The sequence below is a fragment of the Loxodonta africana genome, chromosome X, assembly GCF_030014295.1.
Source record: "Loxodonta africana isolate mLoxAfr1 chromosome X, mLoxAfr1.hap2, whole genome shotgun sequence".
Lineage (NCBI taxonomy): Eukaryota > Metazoa > Chordata > Mammalia > Proboscidea > Elephantidae > Loxodonta > Loxodonta africana.
In genome coordinates this window covers 172,806,953-172,824,753 of record NC_087369.1, presented here as the reverse complement: position 1 = coordinate 172,824,753, position 17,801 = coordinate 172,806,953, and the positions used below count along the sequence as shown (strand labels likewise).

The 17,801-nt window shown below is 42.4% G+C and overlaps 1 protein-coding gene across 11 annotated transcripts in view; it reads right to left on the bottom strand.

Moving 5' to 3' along the window:
- MTM1 (myotubularin 1) overlaps window positions 1-17,801 on the bottom strand; it is a 108,473-nt gene that overhangs the window by 28,156 nt on the left and 62,516 nt on the right. For all 11 annotated transcript variants that reach the window (XM_023540387.2, XM_023540385.2, XM_023540386.2 and 8 more), the window contains one exon: window positions 761-844. In XM_023540387.2, coding sequence (XP_023396155.1) covers window positions 761-844 — 84 coding nt within the window. The remainder of the gene's footprint in view (window positions 1-760; window positions 845-17,801) is intronic.

The following is a 17,801-nucleotide window of genomic DNA, read 5'->3' as shown; positions in this document are numbered from 1 at the left end:
TGATTTGATTCTCGAAGCTCTTTTGGCCAAATTTTCAAATTTTAAGAGTTTTGTAGAATGAGAATGATGAAAACTTCCATCATAAAACTCCCAGATGTCCTACAGATTTGGTTATACCAGAGGTCAAACAATGGCTCTGGGTATGTAACACACATTGGATCTTCTTCACAAAAAGGTTACAAGAGACCCTGTCCCTGAACAGCACATTATATCAAGCCTCCTGCCTGACTATAGCAAATAAACATGTATGTAGGTGAAGTTCACATAACAGAGCAGTAAAGGCAATAATAATATATGCTTATCGAAGCTTTCGTAGAAAGGAAATCATTATAGAAAAAAAAAATCTAATTCATTTGAATCTTCAAAACAACAGTAATGTAATTGAAATCTAACTTCCAGTAATAGTTAAACTCCTAAATAGACAAATAAACAGCAACATCAACTCCTAAAAAGGTAGAGGTTTGACTTTTCCTAGACCAAAACTATTTGATTCATTTCACAAATAATGCATAACCAATGTTCCTTCACACAGGTGAAGGAAACAGAATTTGACCATCAAGCCTTCAATGTAGCTTGAATATGGCTATGGAATGAACTTATAAATTGCATAGTAATATAGTAGTTACTCTCGATAGAATATGCCATATTATACAAAATATAGATAATACTACTGCCATTAAAAAGGTATTTGCCAAGAGCATGACTGATAATGTATTGTCCTGATAGGTGTTTGTCATCCGCCACATACCTAGCAACTTACCTGCCGTCTGTATTCTTCCACTGGATTATAAACCATCCATCCATCCACATTAAACTTTTCTTCATTTAAAAATGCAAATAATGGCTAGAAAACACACACACACAAACACATAAAGTTTAATGTAAAGAAACCAAGAGTCTACAAATAGTGTACCTTGTGATTTTTCACAAAAATAAATTTTATCAGATTTGCCAACCATGAAATCACAACCAAAACGGAGATTTTAACAAAGAAACAACTGTGGAAAATTTAGAGCAGGCCTACAGTAACTTTTATCTTGAGTAAGAATTAGGTACTCTTGAAACTTCACATTTCTATGGCTACAAACACCTCATTTAATTTATTTTAAATGGTGCTCCACAAAAATCCAATTTCCAGACTGGAAAATGCCTGTCAATTTTAAAGAGTATCTGCATTATGTTGTCCTTTTTTTTTTAGAAACTAAGGTTTCCATTTGGCTCAAATTTAGGCAAGTACTCTAAAAGCAACAGATGAGGTTAAAGCCACTAAGAAAGAAAGAAAAGAAAATTCAGGAATGATTCTTAGATAATGCAATGGTCTCAAAGGGAACAATGAAATGTTTATCAAAAAATAGACAGGACATTAGGCAAACTCTGAATTAGCTGTCCTCTCTAGATTTTGACTCGATGCCCAGGTCTTGTCTCTTGCTCTCCAGGACTCCCTCTGAACTCCAGACTTGAATACCCAAGTGCCCACTCCACCACCCCGGCTGCCTAATATTGGCATCTTGAGAACTTTGAAATTCACTTCTCCAAAGCCAAACTCTTGATTCGCCCTGACCAATCCTGCTCCTCCCACAGTCTACCCCATTTCAGTAATGACAACTCCATCTTCCAGTTGATTAAGCCAAAACCTTGGAGTCATCCTCGTCACCTCACTGCTACCACCCTAGTCCAGGCCTCCACCATCTCTCACTTAGGTTATTTCAATAACCTAACCTCCTGCTTTCATCCTTGTGCCCCTAAAGTCAGAGTAATACTGTCACAATATAAATCAGATTAAGTCATTTGCCTGCCCCAAACCCTCCTGTGGCTTTCCATCTCACTTGGAGTAAAAGCTGAAGTCCTTCCAATGACCTGTGTGGCAGTTTGCCACCTGATCACCTCCCCCACCACATCTCTGCTCTTCTGCTTTCTCACTCCACTCCAGCCACACTGGCTTCCCATGCCACTCTCCAAATGCACCAGGCACACACCCATCTCAGGGCCTTTGCACCCGCTACCCCATCTACCTAGAGTGCTTTCTTCTTGTTGTTTCCTCTTCACTCCTTTCAGGTCTCTGCTCAAATGTAACCATAATCAATGAACCCTTCCCTGAAACCCGACAGGAAAACAATACTCTCTCCCCACAATGACACGCCCATCCCCCACCCTGTTTTATTTCCCCCATCATTTCTGACCATTTGGACATATTATACATTTACTTGTTTACTTCTGGGCCCCCACTATCCCCTCCCCCTAGAGCATGGGATCCACGAGGCAGACACTTGTCTGGCTGACATCACATCCTGTGTCCCCAGCGCCGGAACAATGACTGGCCCAAAGCAGGCACAACACGTTTGTTGACCGGATGAACACGTGGAGCCCACACAGCCCCTGCACAACCTCATTTTCTAGAAGCGCTGTGTCTAGGCACTTTTCCTGCAAGTACCTGCCTCTCCACCAGCTTTCCTTCGGTTATCAGCTTTGAGCACTGGTGTTCCCTCCCCTACATTACAGTGGATTTCTGGAAGAGCGTTACTTAGCATCAGCAATTGTCTGTATTTGAATGGCAAGAGGTTTAAGCTGATTGAGAACATGTTCCCCAGACTGTCATTGTGAACCTTCCGAAGGATGAGGCACCTTGAGCTGGCCTCAACTTGGCTGCACGAGGCCTGAGCGCTGCTGTGTATTCCATGATGCATGGCACACTGGCCTAGCTGAGCAACTGGCTGAGACTGTAGCCTAACACTGAATCCACAGCCACGCTTCATTATTCAGTACCACTTGGGAAAATAAGCAATTCCTGTTAAGTGAAGTATAACTTAAAGACAGATGACTTTTGGTAAAAATACCACTCAAATGTATGGTGCACTTCTTTATCCATAAACAGAAACAACTCATTTTCTGCCTCAAATGTTATCTTGTATCTCATAGTAAAATTACTGGTGAGTATAATATAAGTTTATAAAATTATTATCATTGGAAGATGAAAGCTATATGGACATGACTCATACCAAAATTATCTCCATAATTTTATTAATATACTTGATTTAAGAGAACTCTAAATAAAAGCAACATTAAAAACAATTGTCATTAACATGAGAATGAGATCATGTCCCCATGGTAGCTATGTATCAGGTGGCCTTTGTCATGAAATCTCTTCTGTAAGAACACTTCACATTCTGAATGACGTCCAGGTACATACGGTAAGTCGATGAACTAGAAACATGCCTAGAACTCTATGATGGAAACAAACAGATCCCAACTAACTCTTGATGCCAAGAGCCAGGCTAGAACCTCAACTATTTTGGGAAAATTACGAATCACATAATGGCCAAACATTCCTAGTCATGGAATAATAACAATACACTTAGGATTTGCATTAGAGCTTTAGGTAGAAAAGACCAGGGCCTTAAACCAGTATTCTAGGCATCCAAATATATTTGCTTACTTACAATTACAGGAAAACATTTTCTTTTAAAGTATTACTGGTTGGCATTTATGTCACATTTTTCTTTAAAAACCAAGGTTTTTCCATAAACTACTTGACTCACGTTTAACCAAACATTTCAAAAGAATCAACACTGATATTTTGTACAGTTGAACGTACCAGAACTTACTTTCCAGATATTTAAATTTTTACTTTTTTTCCCTTAAAGAATCAGATAAAAGAACAAAGCAAGAATTTTAAAATACAAGCTCTCAATAAAGTAACATAAAGGTGGGTTATTACAAAACTAAGCCTTACAGCAGAGATAATAAAATCCCTTCACCTGTAGCTCATCATTAAAGAGTGCAAGAATCTCTACAAGCGGCTACTTGTAACAAGCCTAATTAAAGCTCCCGTCTGAAAACTGTTAAAACCTAAAGGGAATGGGCTGCATATCCTGAGGTTTTTCACTGTCATTTATCTCCTCTCTCGGACAACACATTTTTTAAAGTCTTAGAGTTTGTTAGTACTTTATTAGGTAGGCTGACATTTTCAGCAATTATTCCTGAGTATAACCTGAGGTCAATTTTGACCCTTTATGTGGGAAATGGAACTCAGGAAAGAACCGGTCTGAGAGAATTTTCCATTATGACGATCGAACAGGGATTCATGTTTGTTAAATAAAAAAAAAAAAACAATAATAAAGTCCACCCCACAAACCCCTCAGAGCACCAATTTCATTTCTTTGCAATGAAAAAGCATAGGAATGATTCAGCCCCATGTAGCAAAGCCTGAGAACTCAGGAGTGGGATGAGGGCTAAGGGGGCAGGGTGGAGGCAGGGATGGCACTTTTCCCAGAAGCCAACCAATATGTGTCCCCTGCTCACCCCTCCTGAACCAAAGTCTGTAGGGAGTGATTGCCCCAGTCCTACAAAAGACATGTGGAATACACCAGAACCCGCAGGAATCTAGCCTAAGGGTTCTGTGTGCTCAAGCTATTTGAGGGGTTGCTTGACTTTATTATAAAAATTGATTTTGAAATAATTATACATTCACAGGAAGTTCGTAAAGAAATATATAGGGAGGTCCAATGCATCCTTTGCCCAGCCTCCCCCAGTGATAACACCTGGCATAACCTCAGTACAACACCAAAATTAGGAAACTGATGTTAGACAATATTCACTCTCAATGTCCAGCCCTGGCTCCCTTGAGTGAGCTGGTATCCCTTTATTTCACTCTATGTTAGTATTTAGCTGGAGTCCCTTGGTGGTGCAAATGGTTAATGTGCTCAGCTGCTAACCAAAAGGTTAGAGGTTCGAGTCCATCCAGAGGTGGCTTGGATGAAAGCCCTCTGGCTATCTACTTCTGAAAAATCAGCCACTGAAAATCCTATGGAGCACATGGGGTCAAAATCAACTCCATAACTAGCTGTAGCACTTGAGCATTTTATCAATTCAGATTCCTACTAATATCAAGAGATCATGTGTGGAGACTTAAAAACGGCAATCTGCACATTTTTTTCCAGGTTAAAAATAGCACAATATAACATTTGAAAATTGTTTAAATGACAAAGTTGAAATGAAAACTCTAGGATTTCACACTAGGAATAGAAAAGGCTCTGACAAAGGAAATAGAACTTGTCACCTTAATTTAGCTACATCTACCATTGTTGTCCCCCACATGTCTGTCAGTTTGTCATACTGTGGGGGCTTGTGTGTTGCTGTGATGCTGGAAGCTATGCCACCGGTATACAGACACCAGCAGGGTCACCCATGGAGGACAGGTTTCAGCTGAGCTTCCAGACTAAGACAGACTAGGAAGAAGGACCCAGCAGTCTACTTCTGAAAAGCATTAGCCAGTGAAAACCTTATGAATAGCAGCAGAACAATGTCTGATATAGCGCTGGAAGATGAGCCACCCAGGTTGGAAGACACTCAAAAGATGACTAGGTGGGGAAGAGCTGCCTCCTCAAATTAGAGTCGACCTTAATGACGTGGATGGAGTCCAGCTTTCGGGACCTTCATTCGCTGATGTGGCACTACTCAAAATGAGAAGAAACAGCTGCAAACATCCATTAATAATCGGAACCTGGAATGTACAAAGTATGAATCTAGGAAAACTGGAAATCATCAAAAATGAAATGGAATGCATAAACATCAATATCCTAGGCATTAGTGAGCTGAAATGGACTGGTATTGGCCATTTTGAATCAGACAATCATACAGTCTACTATGCTGGGAACGACAACTTGAAGAGGAATGGTTTTTCATTCATCATCAAAAAGAACGTTTCAAGATCTCTCCTGAAGCACAACTCTGTCACTGATAGGATAATAGCCATACGCCTACAAGGAAAACCAGTTAATACGACTATTATTCAAATTTACCCACCAACCACTAGGGCCAAAGATGAAGAAACAGAAGACATTTATCAGCTGCTGCAGTCTGAAATTGATTGAACATGCAATCAAGAACCATTGATAATTACTGGCGGTTGGAATGCAAAAGTTGGAAAGAAGAAGGATCAGTAGTTGGAAAATAAGACCCTCAACGAGATGGGTTGACACACTGGCTGCAACAATGGGCTCAAGCATAGGAACAATGGTGAGGATGGCCCAGGACCAGGCGGTGTTGCATTCTATCGTACACAGGGTCGCTATGAGTTGGAACTGACTGGACGGCACCTAACGACAACAACCACTGTTGTGTCTTATGGGGGAAAAAATCCACATGACAACAGCTTTTAGCTTTCACTTAATTAGCCACTATTGTAAAATGCTGCCTATAGAAAGATGCCCTGATTTGCTTAAAGCATCTAGATTGGATTCTTTTTACCTAGCAGTCTATAAATGTGGAGTGAGTCCTGAGTGTCCTTCATTGAGGAGGCAGGGCTGCCCACCACCAACTTAGGAATACTAGGCCTCAGGAAGCTTTGCGCAGACAGCCTCTTCCCAGGGACTGGCCGTGTCCTGTCTGTGAACTAGAGTTTGCAGATTCAGACTTCTAAAGATTAAGTATCACTCAAGTGGGGACCGTTAAAGAAGGAAAGCACGTTCACAGCATTCTGGATAACAAATTGCTAAGCTATTAGATTTAAAAGTGCTTTCATATGTTGTGCGTGGGGTCTAGTCCAGTCACAGTCACCATGCAATGGCACAGTCTTTAGATGGATGCAATTTTTAGGATGATCAGATCCTTTTTATGGAGCAAACATACCTACATCTCTGACTACCTGAGCTTAAAGACTTACAGAGCCACTACCTGCTTTTCTGATAGAATTTTGCAATGTTTGAACAGGAATTTAAATGAGAGGTTTTTTTTTTTTCTAATTTGATTCCTGAAATTGAAGACATTCATCTTTTAAAAAGTTTCCATTTGTCTTTTAAGGGTGCAGCAACATAAAATTGCCTCATTTTCATCTTTTAGATTACACTTAAGGAACAAGACCCCTTCATATGAGAGAAAAAAAAAAAGGTTTTATTAAAGTTGGAGGGAAAAAAAGCCTAAACATTTTTAAGGAAGAACCATGGGAGGTACTGAATTTGGCACAGTTTGTAATTCTAAGTAACATCTTAATGCTAGGTAGTGCTTTCAGTTTAAGTATTCCACACGACTTGAGACAGTAAATTAATTCATATAGCTGCCTCAAAACTAATTTTGCCCAAAAACCTGACAAAAGTTTCACAGGTCAAAAGGGGCTAGTATGTAAATTATCATTTACATTTTGGTTTGCATAAGTAATTCCTCTGAATCCTAGTTCTATCATGAAGTGTGTAATGCTGGGGAAACTGCTTAATATTCCTGGGTTTCAGTTGCCTTCGTATATAAATATATAAAATATGCATATTGTATGTATATAGGTATGCATATGTATGTATGTATGTGTATATATGTTGTTGTGGTTACTTGCCATTGAGTTGATTCGAATTCAAGGCAACCCCATGTGTACAGAGCAGACTGCCATGAACTTACAGGAAGCAGGTCACCAGGCCTGTCTTCCAAGGTGCCTCTGGGTGGGTTTGAACTGTCAACCTTTTGGCTAGTAGTTGAGCAATTAAATATTTGCACCACCCAGCCACCCTCATATGTATATATAAATAAGTTTATATATATTTATTCATTCAGGAAGGGGCCACGAAAGTACATGTGAAAGTCATTTGAAATCATTTGGGAAAAGACTATTCTTTACTATTTGTCCACACTCAGAATCACCTAAACATTCACCTGCCACCACCTCGTGTCCAAAAAGGAACTTACTACTCTTCCTCAACTCCCCTCCTATCTTCCTCATCTCAATGACTGGCACCACCAACAGCTGGATTGTTCCCTACCATCCCTTCCTCCCTCATAACTCTCTTTAGTCAATCACCAAACTGTGCTAATTTTACCTTCTAGTTCCTTCCCAGACTAAGTCATACTGGGGGGAGAAGAATCCCCTAGATTTAGTAAATGCTGCAGGCCTTGATTTCAAATGCAAACTAAGAGGAGGAGAATGATACCTTTAAAAGAAACTGGGAGCACAAGAGGAGGAGGTTTTTGGGTAAGATGAGAGACTCATTTCAAACAAATGTTTAACGTTTAGGAGTCAGTAGAAGTTATGAAGCAGCTAATGGGAAACATGAAGCTACAGATACGGAAGTCATGCTAGATAAAATAGAAACTTTTTTTTTTCAGACCAGAAGGCCAATTTATTGATTTACAATAAGACGGAGGACGACTGGGCAGCCCACACTGCTTGTGCCAGCAGATCAGCGCTCTTGCTCTGTAGACAAACTCTACAGACAGTCTGCTAGAACAGTTAATATTAAGCACTGACCATACGCTGGGTGTATTAGTTACTTGTCACTGTGTAACAAATTACCCCAGAATTTAATGGCTTAAAAAAAAAAAAAACAGAAACCTTTTTTTAAAAACGCATTAAGGAGCTGGGTAGAGAGGAATAAAGACTCAAAAGCCAAAAAATAATCACAAACAGGAATGCAGAGAAGCAAGTATGTTTGCTTTCACCTTCAGGGCACTCGTAGAAGTGGTTTTCATGGCCTCTTGGGGACACAGAAGCTAGGACATAAAGCTTGTGCCCACTCAAGACAGGGCGTCAGGTGGGTACCCTGGTTCAGTAATGCTTGGACTCCCCAGTCCTACCACCTCAGTGTGATGATGAACCGGAAATAATCACCTGAGGGCAAAGGAAGACAAAAATCTCTACCCCTCGCTGGCACTGGGAATTTGTAGCCACAAGTCAGCCCTCAACTAGTTTACAGCCAAAGTTCATAAAACTTGAATGATGAAAAAAAACTTAAGAAGGAGAATTTAATTTAGAAAAGATTTCAAGCTATTAGCGCCTCAAGATGCCTTCAGTCTAGGCCTCAAAGCATTCCCACAGATAAAGTTCCAAGAAATATGAGTTCACAGGCAATAATCACAAAACACACCAGGAGACAAAGCACCACAAGCCAGCAGAAATCACCACGTGTGGTAGAAAGAGGCTACAAAGACTTCAGGTAATTATAATCATTGGACACATAAATGATGTCTAGTACGTTTCAAGGAAATCCTGGTGGTGTACTGGTTAAGAGATACGACTGCTAACGAAAAGGTGGGCAGTTCAAATCTACGAGGTGCTCCTTGGAAACCCTATGGGGCAGCTCTACTCCATTCTATAGGGACGCTATGAGTCAGAATCGACTCAACGGCAATGGGCTTGGGTTTGGTTTGAGTACGTTTCAAGGAATAAAAGAAGGGGTTGAAAATATGAGTCAAGAGACCGAGACGAAAATTAATGGCCAAATAAATATGAAAAAAAAAAAGAACTTCTATAAGTGAAAAGTATAATAATCGAAATACTCAACAAATACGTTGAAGAGCAGATCAGGCATAGTTGAAGAGAGAAACGGTGGAGGAGAAGATAAAACTGAAGAAATTATCCAGCACTCATGGACCACTCAAGTTTTATATCACTATCCTTTATGTTGTTGTTTGTTAGGTGCTGTCAAGTCGGTTCCGACTCATAGCAACCCTATGTACAACAGAACGAAACACTGCCCCATTCAGTGCCACCTCACGATTGTTGTTATGCTTGGGCCCATTGCTGCAGCCACTGTGTTAATCCATCTCCTTGAGGGTCTTCCTCTTTTTCGCTGACCCTCTACTTTACCAAGCATGATGTCCTTCTCCAGGGAGTGGTTCCTCCTGATAACATGTCTGAAGCATGTGAGACTTAATTTCACCATCCTTGCTTCTAAGGAGCATTCTTTACATCTTACGTATGTTTTATAAGCATTCTTTCGTATTTATTCAATTTTAAGAAAAAACATCATGAAAGGAAGGGGTGGTCAAGAAAGTCAAATGTGAAGGTAGCAGAGTAGTCAGATGCTTCCCGTGGTTCCTCTTACAACAAAGACCCAAAAAGACAAGTGAACTAATTATATATGACAATCTAGGAGCCCTGATTTTTTTTTTAGGAGCCCTGAACATCAAAGACAAAGTTGAGGAACTGGACTAAGTGGCAGGGGGAAGGAGAGATTGTTCAGAAGCAACGAGAAGTTACCAGACCTGACCTGGATGGCACTGGCACCCTGCAGGCTGGATCGGCTGGTGTGCACAACGAGGCAAGCAGTGGCACTCAGGACACATTTTCCACATTGGGAGAGACCGAGCAGTAGAGACTCTGCTCAAGCCTCCAGAACCAGTGAGAAATGGTGCTCAATTGGTAAAAAATAAGTACGAATGTCTAACCTACTGTGCGGATCAACCCCTCCCCCCTTTTTGGGAAGTACCTCTCTCCGATTTACCTGCCCCCTCCGCGCTCTGCTCCAGGCCCTGGTCTGGCTTCAGTGACAGCCATTTCCCCTGGGCTGGAAGTAGGACCTGTTATGCACCCTGAATAGGTCAATACAAGAGGCCCTAAAACACAGCATTAACAGGATATACACCACAACTAACAATATACCAATACCAGGATAAGCTAGATAACTGGGATCTTCTGAAAAACACTTATGCTCATCAAAAGGCTTCACCAAAAGAGTAAAAAGAGAACCTACAGACTTGGAAAAAAATTTTGGCTATAATAAATCTGACAAAGTTCTAATCTCTAAAATCTACCAGGAAATCCAACATCTCTACAGCAAAAAGACAAATAATCCAAATAAAAAATGGGCAAGAGGTGGGGCCAAGATGGTGGAATAGTCAGACGCTTCCAGTGGTCCCTCTTACAACAAAGGCCCCCCACAAAAAACAAGTGAATCCATTGTATATGACAACCTAGGATCCCTGAACATAAAAGGCAAAGTTGAGGAATTGGACTGAGAGGCAGGGGGAGGTAGAGAAGGTTCAGAAGCAGTAAGGAGTTGCCAGACCTGACCTGGTGGGAACCAGGACTCTGCAGGCCGGACCCCTGGCACGAGTGCGGTGGGGCAAGCAGTGGTGTTCAGGACGCATTCTCCACATCAGGAGACATCAAGTGGTGGACAGTTCACTAATGCCTCCAGAATCAAGGAAAAGCAGTGATCTCGGCAAAAGATAAGTATTTGCATCTAATCTACCATGGACCAAAAAACACCCTTTTGGGGTCTTCAACACAAGTAGCTATTTAAGATGCATCAGTTGGTCTCAACCCACTTGGAGCAAAGGAGAACAAAGAACACTAAAGATACAAGGTAATTATGAGCCCAAGAAACAGAAAAGACCACATAAACCAGAGACTACATCAGCCTGAGACCAGAAGAACTAGATGGTGCCCGGCTACAACCGATGACTGCCCTGACAGGGAACACAACAGAGAACCCCTGAGGGAGCAAGAGAGCAGTGGGATGCAGACCTCAAATTCTCATAAGACCAGACTTAATGGTCTGACTGAGACTGGAAGGACCCCAGTGGTCCTGGCCCCCAGACCTTCTGTTGCCCCAGGACAGGAACCATTCCCAAAGCCAACTCTTCAGACAGGGACTGGACTGGACTGGACAATGGGTTGGAGAGGGATGCCGGTGAGGAGTGGGCTTCTTGGATCAGGTGGACACTTGAGACTATGTTGGCATCTCCTGCCTGGAGGGGAGATGAGAGGGTGGAGGGGGTTAGAAGCTGGCAAAATGGACACGAAAAGAGAGAGTGGAGGGAGGGAGCGGGCTGTCTCATTAGAGGGAGAGCAATTGGGAGTATGTAGCAAGGACCGTGGTTTTAGGGGACATCTAGGTCAATCGGCATAATAAAATCTATTAAGAAAATATTCTGCATCCCACTTTGGAGAGTGGCATCTGGGGTCTTAAACACAAGCAAGCGGCCATCTAAGACACATCAATTGGTCTCAAAGGAGAATGAAGAACACCAAAGACACAAGGTAATTATGAGCCCAAGAGACAGAAAGGGCCACATAAACCAGAGACTACATCAGCCTGAGACCAGAAGAACTAGATGGTGCCCAGCTACAACTGATGACTTCCCTGACAGGGAACACAACGGAGAGCCCCTGAGGGAGCAGGTGAGCAGTGGGATGCAGACCCCAAACTGTTGTAAAAAAGACCAGACTTAATGGTCTGACTAGACTAGAAGGACCCCAGAGGTCATGGTCGCCAGACCTTCTGTTAGCCCAAGACAGGAACCATTCCCAAAGCCAACTCTTCATACAGGGATTGGACTGAACTATGGGATAGAAAATGATACTGGTGAAGAGTGAGCTCCTTGGATCAAGTAGACACATGAGACTATGTGGGCAGGTCCTGTCTGGATAAGAGACGAGAGGGCAGAGGGGGTCAGAAGCTGGCTGAATGGACATGAAAATAGAGAGTGGAGGGAACGAGTGTGCTGTCTCATTAGAGGGAGAGCAACTAGGAGTATATAGCAAGATGTATACAAATTTTTGTTTGAGTGACTGACTTGATTTGTAAACTTTCATTTAAAGCAGAATAAAAATTAAAAAACACCCCTTTGGAAAAAACTCTTTCCCCTTTAACTGATCCCTCCCTGCTCTGCACCAGGTCCTGAGCTGGCTTTAGTGATAGCTGCTTTCCTTGGGCTGGAGGTAGGACCTGTTGCGCACCCTGAGCCATCCTCCGGGCCTTGGAGAAAGAGCAAATTAACAAACAGGGAAAAATAGTCTGCCAGCTCTCCTACACTGGGAACCCAGGGCAGAAACAGCTCCTTTGCCTAGGCGCAGGCACAAGTGGTCCACAGACTTCAAATACCTTTCACCCCTGCACAGACCTGTGTGGGTCCATTTCAACAGTGTAGGCCCTCATTAGCACAGTACAACAGGGCATATACCTGAAGACTGTTTCAGCTACATGGTGGAGAGGGAGGTTCATGACGTTTGACACCACTCTGCGTATTAAGCAGGGTCCTCACCTACCCACATCAGGGGCCTGAGGACTGGTGGCTCCACCCATACCACTTAGCCACCTGAGACAGGGGTCCAAGAATAACTGGTGCCTCCCAGTCCTTACAGCCAACAGCACTGGATGCCCAAGTCTAGCTGCAAAACCCACCCACCTGTGCACTCTAGGGAACAGGGACACACTTCCCTCGCAGGCACTCAGGGGCAGCCGTCAGCCCCCTGTATTGCTCAGCGCGTGACCCCCTACCGCAGCTAGATACCTGTGCCTACTCCGATCATCCCTGCCTGCCTAGGACTGTAGGTAAGAGCCTGCAACCACACACTTGGTGACTGACGACCTGGACACCTGAGCCAAATCCGCAAAAGTAAACAGACTCCTGGGTTCACACTCCTACCAACAGTTCTAGCCACCTGGAGACGGGATGGGAGAGCTTTAAAGACACCAATAGTCAAACCAGCTCACACGACCAACCTATTTGGGCGTATCAAAACAAAACAAGAAACTAGGAGATACTAAGCAAACATAAAACAAATAAATATAGTAACTTATTGATGGCTTGGAGACAACAGTCAATATCGAATCACATAAAGAGGCAGACCATGATGGCTTCAGCAAGCCATCAAAACAAAGAATCAAGAAAGCCAGAAAGGGATAGGAGCTGGTCGAATGGATATGGGAAATCCGGGGTGGAAAGGAGGAATGTGTGGTCACATTAGAGGGAGAGCACCTAGGGTCACATAACAATATGTGTACAAATTTTTGTATGAGAAACTAACTTAAGTTATAAACTTTCACCTAAAGCACAATTTAAAGAAAGGGGAAAAAAAGTCAAATGATAACGCAGTCGAAGAGGGTTAGGACTAATAGACCACCAAGTTTCATAACTTGTAAGGTCTTGAGTAACTTTCAAAAGACTAGTTCTACTTGAGCGGGAGGGCTAGCAGTCTGATTACAATGCGTTATGAGATAAGCAGATGTTGAGAACGTGCAGGCAGTAAACACTATGCTTCTGAACACATGGCAATACTGGGGAGGGCCCAGATGGGACGACAGTTCCGGGAGACAGGTAGCGGGGAGAAGAAATGAGCCCCTTCAAAGGCCAAAAGGAAGAAGGCAGTGGAGAGAGAGATTGAAGAGAGCAGTGCAAAGTCCTGGAGGAGGCAGGAAGGGAAAAGATCTAAAGCATGATTAGACCCTCAGTTAGTCAAGTTTACTGTTTATTTAAGAAAAGAAAGTACTGGCCCAAAAGAAAACAGAAAACTAAGACATACTTCAGTTCTAAGACCACATCAAGGCTGAAAAGTGTGTGTGTGTGTGTGTGTGTGTGTTTGTCTTCTATTTTCAAGTCACATCTGAAAATGAAGTATTTGCTTTAATCTATTAATTCTATAATTTGCTTAGAAAGTAAGGGTCTACTAAATTTCCCTTTAGTTTAAAATCTCAAAGCTGTTTATAAACATTTTCCCACTTCTAAAGAGAAAATAATGAGAAAGAATGAAGGCACACACACAAAAAATCCCCCTATGTTGCAAATACTCTATTTGCAGGATCATTTAAACCTCTCATTCAAATCATCAAAAGATATTTGTGCCCCCATAGCCCACTTTACCAAAGGAGCCCTGGTGGCACAGTGGTTCAGAACTTGGCTGCTAACTGCAAGGTCAGTGGTTCAAACCCATCGGTTGCTCTGCGGGAGAAAGCTCTGGCAGTCTGCTCCCGTAAAGATTACAGCCCTGGAATCCCTATGGGGCAGTTCTACTCTGTCCTGCAGAGTCACTATGAGTTGGAATTGACTCGATGGCAATAGGTTTAGTAGGGGTTTAGCCCACTTTACTAATTCTTATTTTTATGTTTTTACAAGTCAGCACAATTGGAGTAATGCAAGAAAGAACACAAGCTAGAAATGGTCCAGTGCTTAAGCTACAGGACAGGGTTTGACGTGGTTCAACAAAGCTAGGCAAAAAGAAATAAACAGTAAAGACTATGAAAACCAAAGGCGGAGTAACAAACGCCTGCAAATACTTATGAGGCCTGCTCTCAAAGGTGCTGCTGTTTCCAAGACCTCAGCTTCTGGCCTGTGTACACAGCACTCCACCACGAGTCAGGAAGGCTGCTAGTCTCCACAGCAAAGACTTTTAAACCCAGCTGCTTCTCTCTTGAAATCAGAGCTAGCAAGTCTACTCAGTTGTGCCTATTTGACTGCTATGGGAAGTCAAATTTACCAAGAACAAAACACAGCACAAATGAGCGAACAAACCAAAGCAGCCGACATCTTTGCCACTACAGGACTGCTAATCACCTCAGAGAATAAAAAGAAATAGGAGCTACTGTGATGCTGAAGAGCTTAATCTAAGATGTCACAGGGTAATGCAAAGTGCAGAAACACAAACTTGAACAAGCCTGAACAGGGTCAAAAGAAAAATGGAAAATCATTTCTGATGCCCTCTGTTTATTGCATAGCCCTGCCTCTCTTATTTTGCATTTCTAGTTAAGATGCTTTCTGGGTTTAATACTCTGAAATTTAAAACTTTTAAATAATCCTTTATGAAGGTACAAGCAATTATCTATTAATAATAGTCTTTATTTATATAGTATCCTTTGAAATGGCTTAAAGTGTCCTACATATTTGCACAACATGGTATTAACGTTCCTTGCACGTGCCGAGAAAATGGTCTGCTAGTAACAGAACCGCTGGCATTTACTGGGCACCTCTTTTTGGTGTTTGTTTCTTATATGCCAGGCACTGTTGTAAGCACTCGCTGGAACTCATTTAACCCTCACCTCAACCCTATGGGACAGGGGCTCTTATTATTGCCATTATAGGTGAGAACATCGATGCACGTAAACCTTAGGTGACTTCCAAGGTTGCCAAGCAGGTACCATGATAGGACAAGGATTCAGATGGCCAGTTCTCAGAGCCTCCCACCAGAAGGCCTCTGCAGACTCAGCTCACTGGGCCTCCCCTGCCTATGGCTGAGGTGCACCTGGAACCCAGGGCTTGGGTTCATTTCCTTTACCTCTACTTCCCTTATGTCAGTCTACATCCCATGAGTTTACTTATACACTTAAGCCCTTGCCTTACGCAATTCAAGGAAGTTCATGCAGGCCTAGAGCTGTAAAGATGGACTTAAGTGACTCTAGTAAGACCTACATTTACCTAAAATATGTCTTCAAACTTTTTTGACCATGATTGACAGTAAGCAATACACATTACACTATGCCTCAATACACACACGTACACACACACAGAGAGAATACACCCCCTGCATACATATCTAGTATACAGTCTCACACCCAGCGTGCGCACACACACACACGCACACACACCTTGTCTTAGTCCTGGTACTACCTACAAGGAATGTCTTAGTCACCTAGTACTGCTATAACAGAAGTACCACAAGTGGATGGCTTTAACGAACAGAAATTGATTCTCTCGCAGTGTAGGAAGCTAGAAGTCCAAAGTCACAGAGCCAGCTCCACAGGAAGGCTTTCTCTCTCCATGGGCTCTAGAGGAAGGTCCTAATCTCTTCTGAGCTTCTGCTCCTGGGAGATCTTCATGTGGCTTGGCATCTCTCTTCCCCTATTTCTGCTTCTTAGCCTGCTTGTTTAATCTCTTTTATATCTCAAAAGAGACCACCTAAGACACACCCTACACTAATACTGCCATCATTAACATAACAGGACAGCCCATTCCCAAATGGGATAATAACCACAGGCATAGAGGTTAGGATTTACAACACTTATTTTGGGGGGGCCACAATTCAATCCATCACACATCTAAAAGAAATGCTTCATGAAATCATACTTAACCTATATTATGTGTCAGGCTCTGGATATTTTCTATTTTATTCCATCTTAAAATGCTGGCTGCAACCTAGTGAACTGCTTTTATGACTCACTAAGGGGTTGGGATCCTCAGTTTAAAATATTCTTGTCTAAAATTTGTATGATCTCTGATTACCCACATCTGAGTAAATGGCAAGCAAGTGATAAAGGAAATCAATGACAGAACTTTGTTACTAAATATACCACCCTCAAGAAACATATTCATCATTTTCCTGTAACATTACCAGGCTGTGTTCATAGGTACACGACTTTGATTTCTGTCTTTAAAAATTTTAAAGTATCAGAAGCATTTGTCACACTTTTTATAAAAATGTAACATTTACCTAGAACTAGTACAAGTGGTTTCTGAGAATTCAGTATGATTTCCAGTTTTTTGAAAAGCAAAGTAAAAATAAAACAAAAACAAATGCTTTGGCTAAACTATAAAATGTTAGCTACAAAATTTTCAAGTCTTCCTGGGCTGAAAGAATACAGAAACAATCAAGCTAATGACTTGGGGTTGACTCTGTGTTGCCAAACTGCTCAAGTGGTGGGTGAAGTTCAATTCAAAGTTTCAGTCCTGACTTGAACACACTCAGTGACGAAAATACTAATGGAGACAGAGGCAAGCGAGAGCCAAAAGGGTAGTGTGGAAGGAAACAGCCCACTCATAGTCTATTCAACCCCCAGCGGGGTTTGGATCCAGCATTCTTGGTCTCCGGCAGCCGGCTCACAGGTCTGAGAGCAAGTTTACTTCTGACTTCCGAAGCCAGAAAAAGCCCTGCACTAACCAGTAGCTGGTTTACCAGTTTCAGTGATATTAGCAAAGTGCTGTTTTCAAGCAGGGCCCATTGTATTGTTCAATGCAATCAGGCTTAGATTAGGCTTCCAGGAAATCCCTTTCTGGCACACTCACACATTCCCCACTGTGGCAGTTTGAAAACTTTTCTTCCCCTCCTGTCTCAGAGGAATAATTGTCCCTTCTCCTTTCCAGAACTGCCAGACCCACTGGGCTTGAGCCCATCCCTCTGCTTTCCCCAGGACCCTGCTCTAGTAACCGTCCCTTCTTGCTCCTGCCTTCAGCTTCCTTTCCCATAGGCTCCCTACCGCCCAATCTACAAATACAACTTTCTCCAATTTGAGGAAATAAAACGCTTCTCTCAACCTGGCTATGCCCGGCCCTCCCCCCCTCCCAGCCCCGTTTTTTAATCGCCTAATGGATCACAACAGTCCAGTCCT